Source organism: Furipterus horrens, unplaced genomic scaffold (genome assembly GCF_987537825.1).
Source record: "Furipterus horrens unplaced genomic scaffold, mFurHor1.1.pri manual_scaffold_5, whole genome shotgun sequence".
NCBI classification, from domain to species: domain Eukaryota; kingdom Metazoa; phylum Chordata; class Mammalia; order Chiroptera; family Furipteridae; genus Furipterus; species Furipterus horrens.
The window spans coordinates 117,344,409-117,357,210 of record NW_028327175.1 but is presented as its reverse complement, the minus strand read 5'-3'; the positions used below and the strand labels follow the sequence as shown (position 1 = coordinate 117,357,210).

The window sequence follows — 12,802 nt, the reverse complement described above, 5'->3', positions numbered from 1 at the left end:
CGGGTATTATCAGAGTCTGATGAGAACTTGCCCTTGGCAGACCCAGGACAGTGTATGTTGGGAGCACTTGTCATCATGACAGGATGGGGAGCTGGAAAGAGGTGTCACTGACAGCAAGATAATGTTTTGAGGAAATAGAGGTCACTCATTTCCATGTACATTTTTGTTTTTCTTTTAAAGAAATATTTGCTTCCCATCAAGTAGCTTGAACTCTCAAAACAGGCACAGTAATTGTGAGGGAAAGGGATGTGAAGGTCACTGGAAGGGGCTTTCTGGGTGGAAAGCAGCAGCACAAAAGGGAAGGGGAAGGAGGTCTGTCAGAGTGGCCACTTGGAAGGACCATCCCTGAGAGAGCAGGGAACCTATGTGGGCCTGTGGGAGAACCTCAGTGGCAGCTTCTGAGGCTGCACCTCTCCCATGGTGAAGAGGTGCTTAGGCACCTCTGCAGGACTGATCAGGCATTGACCCACCAAAACCCTGTCACTTCCCAGACATCTCAGAGCCAGGGGACCCCAAGGAGCAGTAACTGGGATACTCTAAGAATGTGTGAGCTGCCCTGGCATGTAAGGCTAGGCTGAGTGCTTTCTATAAATAGTCTGTTAATCCTGACAATTGGCTTTTAAACACATCCATTAGATCACATCCCTTCACTGCTTCCCTCTGTGCTTAGAATAAAATCCAAACTCCCTCCCTGTGCACAATCCATTCTGTACCCATTCTGCTGCTCTTGTTCTTGTTCATTGTGCTCTGCCCCACTGGTGCCCTTCTCTTCCCAGAACATGCCAGGCCTGTTCCTGCCTCAGGGCCTTTACACTTGCTCTTCTCATTGTCCAGAGTGACCTTTCCTCAGCTCTTCTGGCTGCTTCCTTCTTACCACTTAAGCTCTCTATAAAATAAATTTTTTAAAAAAGAAAATCCACATACAATTTTTGACTCCCTAAAAACTTTACTAGCAGCTTACTGTTGACTGAAAGCCTTACCAATAGCATAGTCAATTAACACTGTTTTGTATGTTATATGTATTTGTATATTGTATTCTTACAATAAAGTAAGCTAGAGAAAAGAAAATACTATTAAAATCATAAGAGAAAATACATTTACAATATTAAAAAAAAAAAAAAAAAAACTCATATAAGTGGACCTGTGAAGTTCAAACCCATGGTGTTCAAAAGTCAACTGTACTTCCTTACATTCCAAATTCAGGGAGCTGTGGGCAGCTGGGGCCAGCCCCCTCCCACAGGTATGGGCTGATAGAGAGGTGTCACCTCAGAGAACCAGCCCTGCCACCACCCCCATTTCTCTGCAATGAACTTGGGGTTGGTGGCCTTTAGGTGAGTTCATTGTTTATGGTGAGAAACTATTCCCCCCCTCCCTGTCACTCTGAGTACAAGGGAAAGTGAACCTGCTGGCAGGGCCCTGCTGGCTGCCTGCCTTGGACTGCCTGAGCAGGGGTGAGTGGAAGTGAGAGAAAGTGAGATGTCCCTTACACCCTAGCCAATGAGTCCCAAGTAAGAGTTCAGCCTTCAGGTGTCACATGGGGACTAATGGAGGTAAGGTGAGTTGTGTTTGTCAGCTCTCTTTTACAGACAGGCACCCACCTTTTGGGGAAGAGCCATGACTTGTTTGAGGTTCAGGCCAACAAGTGGCGAAGATGGACTTTGAAGCCAGGCCTGTCTGACTTGAAACTGGATCATTTCCCACATTTGCTCCTGCCTCCCTTCTCTCCCTCAACCTTTGTCAGGAGCTGGGGGACTGCGGGGTATAGGTGGAGCCTTGTTTTGTGTGGAGGAGCAGGTGTGGCATGATGGCTGCACACTGCAGGTGGAATAACAGGGAGAGAACATGACTTCACCTGTAAAATTTACCTCTAGAGTGTGAGTATCCAACTGGATAATTTTATGTTTTTGATCTGTTTCTTGCCTCCTGACTTCCCCTTCCCAGTAGCCAGCCTTAACAGTCTAATTCAGCTGTGAATGTGTGTGTAAATGTAAGAAAAGATTTTGTAGGATATGCACTAACAGGTGAGCAATGGTTGATTATCTTAGGTAGAAGAGGAAATAGGATTGAAGGGATAATGTAAACAGGGCTTTATAGTTTTACTCTGTAACTGCGTACTCTTTGACTGTTTTGTGATCATGCATTCATGTAAAAAGAAACCTAAGGAAACCACCCTGGACCCGGTGTAATCCTTTTTGCCCAGTTGCAGCAACACCATGCTCTTTTTGGATGTAGGCTTGGGGAGGAGACCTGCAGGACTCCAGAGGGCTCCTTTAGGGTCTCCTGCATGTGGTCTTGCCTCAGAGTCCCTCTGAATCCATTGGGTCTCTGGGCAACTTACTGTAACAAACAAAACTGTGGGTCTTCTCTGAATGAACTTTGCAAGGTCCAATAATCACTTTTGGAGTTTCCAGTTTAATATTCAACCTGAATCTGAAGCCAGTTGAGTGAGGGTTGGGGCTGTCCTGCCCTGCTCTTGTTCTGTTTATAAACGTGTTTATTGCTACGAGAAAGAGCTGGATCTTTTCACACGAACAGGATGGGCCTGGGGTCTCTCCAGAAGTTAGCTGGCTCAGAGCCTAGAATGAAGGATTTAAAAGCAGTAAGTAATTTACACATGGAAGAGTATGGAGTGCAACCTGGACATAGCCGTGAGAGTGTGAGTGGGCCTGTTGACTGGTCTTCATAACCTGGAGAAGGGAATCCTCACTGCTTTTCCTTCCAGAACAGAGCAAGCAAATTAACCCCAATCAGGGTTTCTTTTTTTCTGATAAAGAAGGTTCCAGCACCGGCAACAGGCCTGGTTCTGCTGTGGGCAAGGCTTTTCCACTGGCACTTATTAAATGGATGTTGTCAGGAAACTGTATTTTAATCAGTGTTTTCTGTGGGGAAGCCCTTATAAAAGCAGTATTAATGGATATACTGTATATTCAAAGGAAGTGGAAGCAGGGACTTGAACAGATACTTGTACACCCATGTTCACAGCAGCATTGTTTACTTTGCCAAAATGTAGAAACAACCCACATGTCCATCAAGAGGTGAATGGATACACAAATTGTGCTGTATTCATATAATGGAATGTTATTTAGCCATAAAAAGGAATGAAATTCTGATAAATAGGGGGATGGCAGGGGTGAATAGGTAGAGCTCAGAGGATTTTTAGGGCAGTGAAAATACTCCATATGATACTGTAATGAGAATACATAATATTTTACATTTGTCCAAAATGTAGAATGTATACCACCAGGAGTGAACCTTCATTAATCTGTAGATTTTAGGTGATTATGATGTGTCAAAGTAGGTTCATCAATTATAGCAAATGTACTACTCATGGTGCCCTGGCTGGTTTAGCTCAGTGGATTGAGCGTCGGCCTGCGAGCTAAGTGTCGCTGGTTCGATCTTCCAGTCAGGGTACATCAGAGAAGGAAAACTCTGACTCCAAAAAACCTCCGCTGCCTTGCGGCATACCTCTTCTGGGGAAAGGCTAAGGGAGTAAACCCCGACAGAAAATCCGGAGCCGGAGTCCCTAAGGCGGTTTGACGTTGTAGTCAACACCGGCAACTCCTGCGGCGCACCTGAAGCCAAGCTGTATCGACTCCGTCTTTCCCTTGGATCCTTCAGCTGCGAAGAGAGGGGGGGTCTGCTGCATGGGCAACAGCGGACCCTCCATATCACCCTGCCCAGGCTCTGTAGCTTCAGCTCCACTGGAGAGGACACTCCAGCGTCATCGCAAGATGTCAATTCAACACGGGAGGAGACAGATGCCGTGTCACTCCCGTGTCGGACTGCACAGCCATTCTCGGCGGTGCAGATAGACACTTAAGAAGCTACACCATCGTCTCTCGAGACGGACGGCTGCCGACGACGACGACGACGACTACTCATGGTGGGGGATGTTGATAATGGAGGAGGCTATGTATGTATGGGGTGGGGGGTACATGGGAAATCTTTGTACCTTCCTCTCAATTTTGCTGTGAACATACAACTGCTCTAAAAAATAAAGTGTTAAAAAAAATTGATGCATGCTATAAGCATAGATGAACCTTGAGGACATTGTGATCAATGAAATAGCCAGACACAAGAAGACAAATATTGTATGATTCCACTAATATGAGGCACTTAGATTAGTCACATTCTTAGAGGCAAAAAAAGTGGAATGGTGGTTGCAGGAGTAGGGGGAATGAGGAGATAGCGTTTAATGGACACAGAGTTTCAATTTGGGAAGATGAAAAAATTCTGGAGATGGGTGGTGGTGATGTTGCACAGACAGTGTGAATGAACTTAATGCCACTGATTTGTGCACTTGAAAATGGTTAAAATGGTAAATTTGTTATGTATATTTTACTATTAAAAACCATATCAAAGTGCTTTCTTAAGACATCTTCTCATAATACAGGTTCTACTTACTTTCCACTTAGTGTTCTTAAGTTATTATTTGCTTTTTATATTTTCAGATGAATGTTCTAGATTCAAGAGAACTTGGAATGATCTGGTCATTTACCAAAACTTACTGAAGCAAACCCTTGTGACATCTCCAGACACTTGTACCATTGCAGACAGAAAGGTTAGTCGGAGGTACATGGGGAGACTATTGTAAAGCCTGAGGACAGTAGCCTTGAGCAAAAACAGATGTTATATTATGGTATCCTCAACAGTAGACTTCTGTCTTGATGTCTACCTATCAGCCAGCGAGTCTCATTTAGCACATTTTACCCATTTTTTAAATGGGTAAATTTAAATAGTAGCCTCAAATGGAGAAACAACACCAGATCCTCCAATACTTCTGGTTCATTTGGATGTAAAAATGTCTAATTTTTGAAGCTGCGACAGCTTCATTTATTTCTCAGCCTCATGTCTACTCACCACCAGTATTTCTCCTCTGCCATACCTGTCTGAAACCTAGCTGGCATTTTTAGGAAATTAAGAGCTAGCCTCTGAATTCTAACCCAGGCACAGTGGGGCAGAGTAAATGTGTATCTTCCTCATGATACACAGCTGGTTAAAGGCCTGAAGCCTTCAAGAACTGAAATGAAGCATCTCTTGACTTAAATAGGTTCTCTAATCAATGGCTTCTTTTCAGAAGGCCCACAGGCTGCAGGGTGGTGGTGTGTGAGAGCCTGATGGGTCTCCCCACTGCCCCCAGCTGAGAGTTGTTTTCAGCAGGGTCAGGCTCTCTCTCAGAGTCCTCCTAGGAACTTGTTTCTAGACTCTCGATATTTTATAATCTGTGTGGCCTATTATAGTAATTTTATAAGCCCCATGAAAAGTTATACTCCAGAGTTCATAACGAATTCTCAGAATATCGACTCACCTTAAATGGAAGCCCTTGTAATGCTGCAGAGTCAAACAAAAACATGTTCTTTAAAATGTGAACCTTTATACATGCATATTAAGCATGGATTTTTAATCCTACAGGGTATGGCATGGCAAACAGGTTAGCAGAAAAGCCTCTGAGAGGGGGCTGGAGGGTTTAGCTGCTCTTTGCCCTCTCCTGGCAGCCCAGGGCCCTCCTCCCAGGCACGCCCTGCACTATGGACTCCCAGGGGTACAACTGCTTTGTGGACAGAGACAAGATGAACACTGCCATCCAGGACCTGGGACCCAAGGAACTGAGCTGCACAGAGTTGCAAGAGCTGAAGCAACTGGCGCGCCAAGGTTACTGGGCCCACAGCCATGCTCTGCGAGGGAAGGTATACCAGCGCCTGATCCGGGACATTCCCTGCCGCACAGTCACACCCGATGCCAGCGTATACAGCGACATTGTAGGCAAGATCGTGGGTAAGCACAGCAGCAGCAGCCTGCCCTTGCCTGAGTTTGTGGACAACACGCAGGTGCCCAGCTACTGCCTGAACACACGGGGCGAGAGTGCTGTTCGGAAGATTCTGCTGTGCATCGCCAACCAGTTCCCTGACATCTCTTTCTGCCCTGCCCTGCCTGCAGTCGTAGCCCTGTTGCTGCACTACAGCATCGATGAGGCCGAGTGCTTTGAGAAGGCCTGCCGCATCTTGGCCTGCAATGACCCCAGCAAGAAGCTGATCGACCAGAGCTTTCTGGCCTTTGAGTCTTCCTGCATGACATTTGGGGACCTGGTGAACAAGTACTGCCAGGCAGCTCACAAGCTGATGGTGGCCGTGTCAGAGGATGTCCTGCAGGTCTACGCAGACTGGCAGCGCTGGCTATTTGGGGAACTGCCCCTCGACTACTTTGCTCGCGTCTTTGATGTCTTCCTGGTGGAAGGTTACAAGGTGTTGTACCGTGTTGCACTGGCAATCCTGAAATTCTTCCACAAGGTGAGAGCTGGACAGCCACTCGAGTCAGACAATGTGAAGCAAGACATTCGTACCTTTGTCAAGGACATTGCCAAGACTGTCTCTCCCGAAAAGCTGTTGGAGAAAGCATTTGCCATCCGCCTCTTCTCTCGGAAGGAGATTCAGCTCCTGCAGATGGCCAATGAGAAAGCTCTGAAGCAAAAGGGCATCACTGTCAAGCAGAAGAGGTAGGCTGGCCTCTGGGCAGGCTGCCAGGGGCCCACTTATGGTAGGGCTTTGGTGGAATACATCCTGGGGTCTTGGGGCATGAGCTTGTCCTGCCAGCCTCTTGTTCTGCCTGCTGCCAGGCAACCATCTGTGTATGGATAGAAAACCACAGAAAAGGAGAAAGGGCCTTCCTGGTTACAGCCACAGGCTGCTGAGGCAGCTGTGGGAATGGAAGGTGCAGGCTGCTACCCTCAGGCCTGAGGCACATTACAGAGATGAAAGCTGGGAGTTAACTATGGGGTCAGAAGATCAGACAGTGGGCTGGGCTAGGGCCTCTGGTCATTTCACAGCAGCCCTTTTTCCATCCCTCCAGCTCTGGGCTTCTTTTCTGCTGGGCCTGTTCCCCCTGCCATGAGCACAGTTTCCTGGGGAGCAGAGATGGGAAGGGCCCACGGTGTCCTGGTACTGTCTTGGTAGCAGGTGATGTGACTGTAGGTGTGGAGGCCTTCCTTCCAGGCCAAACACAGGCACATCCTGGACATCAGTACTTAACCACTAACCTCTCTCCTTGTCTGTTTTTATTTTTCTTCTTCTCCATGTCCGTTGCTTCCTCCTGTTTTTCAGTGTTTCACTTTCTAAAAGGTAGGTCTGGAAACCACATCTCCATGCCTAGATTCTCTTTGTCTTCTGACCTGACTGTCCTGGGGGCCTGGCTGCTTGTGCTGGCTCTCAGGGCTGGCTTTAGCAGTAGCAGTGCTGCCTCAGAGCCTGGCTGCTGTGCAGATGCCATCTGTTTGTCCTATCTGCTCCGTTGCCTCAGCTGTGCTCTATGCTGGTGCTTGGCTTGCCCTGAAGCATTATCTTGTCAGAGCTGACTCACTTTCTGTCCCCATTTCGAAGAGAAAAGGTGCTTTTGTCCCCACCTGGGCTGGGTGATTTCCCCTCTTAGTAATGAAATGGGAGTGGGGCTCCAGGGAACAGCTCCACCAGATTCCTTCCTAAGAGTACCTAGGATCAGGCTTTAATCTGGTTAAATAGGTGAGAAGTTCACTCCAGGCTCAGCTTCCAAAAGAGTCAACGCACGCCCTTTGGGTGCGGGGTATGGTTAGGACTGGGGTCGAAGCTGTACTCTGAACCTCTCCTGACTCTCCCCAGGCAGTTTGTGCACCTGGCTGTCCATGCAGAAAACTTCCACTCAGAGATTGTCAGTGTGAAGGAGATGAGAGACATCTGGTCGTGGATTCCTGAGCGATTCGCCCTCTGTCAGCCCCTCCTGCTCTTCTCCTCACTGCAGCATGGGTACAGTCTGACCAGGTAATACCCAAGAGGCTGGAGGCTGGACCTGCCCTCTGAGGCCCCAAGGCAGGGACTCTGAGGCCAGTTAGTCCAGGAAGGGCAGAGGGAGCGGTCATGTTTCCTAGCTTTTGGTCCTGCCAGGGCTTCCAGGAGATCACACTGGGTGATGCCCTGCCTCTCCCTGGGGGGCTAGAATTGGGAGGCACTTTTCTGGGCTTCTCTCACTCCCAGGCCATTTAAATTCAAGGGTCATTGCTGAGCACGCTACAGCTCCAGGTCCACATGTAGGCGTTGCGATGACATGTGAGGCTTATCCTACAGAACTATAAGAGAGGACTACTCAAGGAAACAGGCTGTGGTTCAGAACTCCCCACCCCCATTCTTGTCAGTCCACAAGCCAAGAACAGGCTGGCCCTGTGGGGTTGAGGCTGTGCCGGCTTTTCCAGGGCACACTGCCTCGCTGGCTCTCTGTCAGGTTCAGCCCCCACCTTGAGCCTCAGACTGTAGGTGGCCTCAGAAGCTCTGGTTTGGATCACAGGTGACCTGGCAGAGGCAACACAAGCAGAGTTGGCCCATCTTATGTGGTGGGCACTGTCTGTAGCCCCACAAGTATGATGGGACAGCTGGAACTGCATTCACCTAGCCTCAACCTCTGTGTGGCCTGGGAGGCCCACTGAGGGACAGTTGAGGAGAGCCACCAGGGCTGCCATCCAAGCCCTGGGTACCTGGAACCACCACAACGGCAACCTTAGGCCTCCTTACACGCTTCCCAGTGCCAACTGGCTCCCACGTGCTCAGACGCTGAACTTTCCTAGAGAAGGGATACGTTTCTCTTGTTCTTGCTCCCCTGAAGCACCTGGCACGCAGCTTTGTCTGCTGGGGGCTATTTGCCATGCTGCTTCTCCCCTGCCATCCCTCCCCCACTGACCCCCGCTTCACATCAGGGCAGACAATCCTGGGGCAACTGACTGCTCAGCCTGCAGGCCACCTGCAGGGAGCCCTACCTTGGCTTAGAAGAGTACCTAGGCCAGAGTGATTCCAGGTCCTTGGCCACTGTGCCTGGTCCCCAGGAGATAAGAAAGTATAGTTCCCAGGCCCATTTATCCCTATCAGTCCAGATTTCTCAGACATTGGGGGCACTGGTCAGCAGAGGCTGACTAGAGATGGTACAGGGAAGGGGACAGGATAACTGTTTCCAATCAGTACTGGAATGTGTGGTCTCTTCCCAGGTTCTATTTCCAGTGTGAAGGACATGAGCCCACCCTCCTTCTCATTAAGACCACACAAAAGGAGGTGAGCAGGGACCAGAGGGAGCCTTGGGTCCTGGCCTCTGAATACTGGGGAGTCTGCTTTGCCCCAGGAAGGGTGGGTACCTCTGTAGCCTCCTCCCAGACTTCCTGTGCTTAGGGGCACAGAGCAGAGCCACCCTCCATAAAGACATGAATCCAGCTTCCCTGTCTGACCCCCAAGTACCCAGGGCTCCTGATTTCCCCTGAGGGTCCAGGCCCTGCTGAAATAGCCATGCTACTTAGGGGGAGCATTGCAGAAATGCCTAGTAAGCAAGGCCCTGCCTCCCCCCAGCACAGTGGGCCAGTGCCAGGTGAGTTGGCTGCTGTCATCTGTCTCCACCCCCTAGCAGGTAGTTCCCTGGGTCCTTTCCTCCACAGTACCTGTTTCCTGGAAAGCTCTCTGAGACTAGGGAGGTCAGAGCTCATGTGCCCTCATCCTGGGGGTGTCTGCCTGCAGTAGAGGCTTCTTGTTCAGTGGCTCCCAAACCTGAACCCATGAGGGTTTTAGTTCTTCACCCCATTCCATACTCTACAGGAGGAGAGTATGGGCATCTGTATTATATATAGCAGGTGACTCTGTCAGACACTGGGAAAACCCTGCAGCCACTAGAGGGACTTGACTCTGATGGTGAAATCAAGTGTTTTCCTGGCTGACAGTGGGTTAGAGAATGTTGTTGAGCAGGAATACCTCCTGGAAGCTTCCACCTGAGGGGCCTCCTAGGGGCTGATGCTCAAAATCAGAGTGTGAACGTGGGGCTTATTTCATGCTTGAGGGCCAAAACAGAAATACCCCAGACAAGCTGATGGCAGCCACTCTCACTGCCAATCCCATGCATTCTGAACTCTGACTCCCACACCTCTCTTTACCTTCGGGGGTGGAGGATGCTGTGACGATACCACCCTGCCCCAAGCTGTGATGGTACCATGACCCCTCAGCAGGGACTGAGCAAGCAGATGCTCCTGGAGGCCAGTGTGCTTTAGCCTCACCTTGGGTCTTTCTCTCAGGTGTGTGGAGCATACCTGTCAACAGACTGGAGTGAGAGAAATAAGTTTGGAGGCAAACTGGGCTTCTTTGGGACCGGAGAATGCTTTGTGTTTAGGGTAAGTGGGTCTCCCTGCAGGTGCTCTAATGTCAGCAGGCCTGGTACCCCCATCAGCCCCATCACCTCCATCACCCCCACTCATATGACCTTGTTTACTTCTGTTATAACAGCTACCCTACAGGATAACCTCCCCATTTTCCTCTGGCTTGTGAACATAGGACCATGAGCTCCGTGAGAGGAGGCAGGCCCTTACCTACCCTGTATGAAACTGTCTCCCCAGCCCTGGCACAAAGGGCTTTTACACAAAGGGCTTTAATGAAGTTTCGTGGGAGGAAAGTAGCCAAAAAGGCCCTGCAGGGCATAGTGTGCCAGCTCCTCATACTGCCCTTTTACCCTCAGTTGCAGCCAGAGGTCCAGCGCTATGAGTGGGTGGTCATCAAACACCCAGAGCTGACTAAGCCAATGTCCTTGGAGGCCACTGCCACTCCGTCCCTGCTCTCCCAGTCATCCTTGTCCTCATCCTCAGACCCTGCTGACCGCCTCTCACCGTTCCTGGCCACTCGGCACTTCAACTTGCCCTCCAAGACTGAGTCCCTGTTCATGGCTGGGGGCAATGACTGCCTCATCATAGGTGGGCATCTCTCTCCACTTCAGGCTGGTCTCAGCCTGGGAAAACGGTACAGGGTCATGGGTGGCAAAAGCCCCTGGGTCAGCCACTGCTGACCCAGATGGCAGGTGCCTCACCTGAAGGACAGACAAGAGGCCCAGTGATGGCAGAGGAAGAGAGCAGGCATGAGGAGCGGGAGTGGGGTTAGGTGTTCTGGGTAAACTGGCTCGGAAGGGGGTTCTAGTCTAGAGTTTAGACCCTGGCTGAGGGCTGATGGGCTTTGGAGGGTCAAAAGTCAGCTCTGTGGTGTTAGGCCTCTGGCAGGGCTGGGGCAAGGACAAGTGGAGATGCTTGGGGGCAGGAGGGGAGCACCTCCTGAGCAGTGCTAAACAGGAGCAGCCACTGACTGAGCATCCTCCAGGTGGAGGGGGCGGCCAGGCTCTCTACATCGACGGGGACCTGAACCGGGGCCGCACGGGCCACTGCGACACTTTCAACAACCAGCCCCTCTGCTCTGAGAACTTCCTCATCGCTGCTGTGGAGGCCTGGGGCTTCCAGGACCCTGACACCCACTGACAGGCCTGTGCTGATGGTGGTTGAGCTGCCACTGTAGGCTGGGGTGGTGGGGTGGTGGCTGGGCCCCTTCCTCAGGGAGGAGGCAGTAAATGAAGATCTCACCACACGCATGGGCAGCATTGGGGTACAGCTGGGGCTCTGATGCTGGGCTGGGCAGGGGTGCCAGGGCCTCAGCTGGACAGGCCTATTCCTCCAGACCCTGCTAGGACCTGCTTAGACTTGCCACTGCCTCCACTTTGGACTCAGGCCCTGGCTGTCCTCTGTAGGGCATGCTGTGCCCAAGGCTTGAGAGGGACTACGGCTTACAGCCTCTGAGCCTTAATCCCTTCAGGTGGAGACTGAACTGGAAAGGCAGAAGGAACCTGTTGCCAATTGTGGGTGTATGGCACCCCCTGCTGGCTTCTGCACAGGGCCCTGCAGCCTCTTGCCTGGCCTACTGCTGTGGCTCCCCAGAGGTGTGTTGGTCCTGAGAAGAGACAGGTGCCCTGGGGACTATTTCTTGGCAGGAGCGTCTGCCTGGGGCCTCTAACCCATTTTCCTTCTTCCCTTGCTGACCTCCAGGGGCTGTCCCTTGGACAGTTAACCACAAGGTGAAAGAGGTTGGGGAAGGCAGGATCTGTGCTGAGCTCTGGGCTCCTCCCAAGGGAGGGCCAAGAGCCAGTGGGATAAAGGGCTAGAAAGGACATAGTGTGTCCTTGTGTTTCTGCAGAGCCTGAAGCTTCTGCTGTCCTCATTGTGTATTCACACCTGCAGAGGCCTCCCAGGATGGCCAGGGGAAGGCCCTCTGACCTCAAACCAACCAGCTCCATTTCCAGGGGCCTGCCAGGAGAAGCCTGGACCCATGAAGCCTTCTCCAACCCTCCTCCTCTCCAGCCAGAGCCTCCTTACCTCTCCTACAGTCTCTGTGGTGGCCCTATTTCTCCTCCCTGTCCCTGCAGTGCCCTGTTTCCCAGGATCCCTCCCAGGCTCTTCAGCCTATTGTGCTTGTCTCATCCAGCACTACCCACCTCTGCTTCATCAGGCCCCACAAGTTTGTGTACTGGGTCTGTACCCTCCCCAGCTCCCTGCCCACATGGCACCTTCAGTACAAGCCCCTCTGCATCCCTCTTGCAGCACTGTGGTCAGCTACATAGCATGATTTTCTTGTGCTGCCACCTCTCCGCTTCTGCCATGTCCTGCCTGGCTCTGCCAGGGAGCAGCCCTCCTGCCCCATGACCTCCCTCAGCTGGTCCTGAGGGCCTGGGCACCCAGGAGGGAAAAGGGGAGAAGCAGACACTCAAGTGGCTATGCTGCAGCAGCCTGGGCCAGGGGTTACTGCCCTTCATCCAGCCCCCTCAGCCTCCCTGCTTACCACACTCCTGCTCAGCTGCGCACTGTACTTGCTCTTCCTGTGGGGTATTCGTCCTCCCTCCATCCACCTCTGAGTCAAACCACAGTGGGGCTGAAGAAAGGACCAGGAACCTTGTGTGGCTTTGGGCAAGCCAGTGAACCTGTTTGGAACTCAGTTTCCCCAACTGT

At 51.1% G+C, this 12,802-nt stretch overlaps 1 protein-coding gene across 2 annotated transcripts; it reads left to right on the top strand.

Moving 5' to 3' along the window:
* Positions 1–1,763: 1,763 nt before the first annotated feature.
* TBC1D24 (TBC1 domain family member 24) lies at positions 1,764–12,473 on the top strand. Of its 2 annotated transcripts, XM_090277197.1 has the most exons (9): positions 1,764–1,874; positions 4,452–4,561; positions 5,413–6,493; positions 7,098–7,115; positions 7,629–7,787; positions 8,999–9,062; positions 10,064–10,159; positions 10,501–10,732; positions 11,130–12,473. In XM_090277197.1, the coding sequence occupies exons 3-9, from the start codon at positions 5,529–5,531 to the stop codon at positions 11,282–11,284; spliced, it is 1,689 nt and encodes a 562-aa protein (XP_090133323.1). In that variant the 5' UTR covers positions 1,764–1,874; positions 4,452–4,561; positions 5,413–5,528; the 3' UTR covers positions 11,285–12,473. The 2 variants fall into 2 exon arrangements, with proteins under 2 accessions (XP_090133323.1, XP_090133324.1); XM_090277198.1 differs by lacking the exon at positions 7,098–7,115 and having other exon boundaries at positions 1,765–1,874.
* Positions 12,474–12,802: the final 329 nt, after the last annotated feature.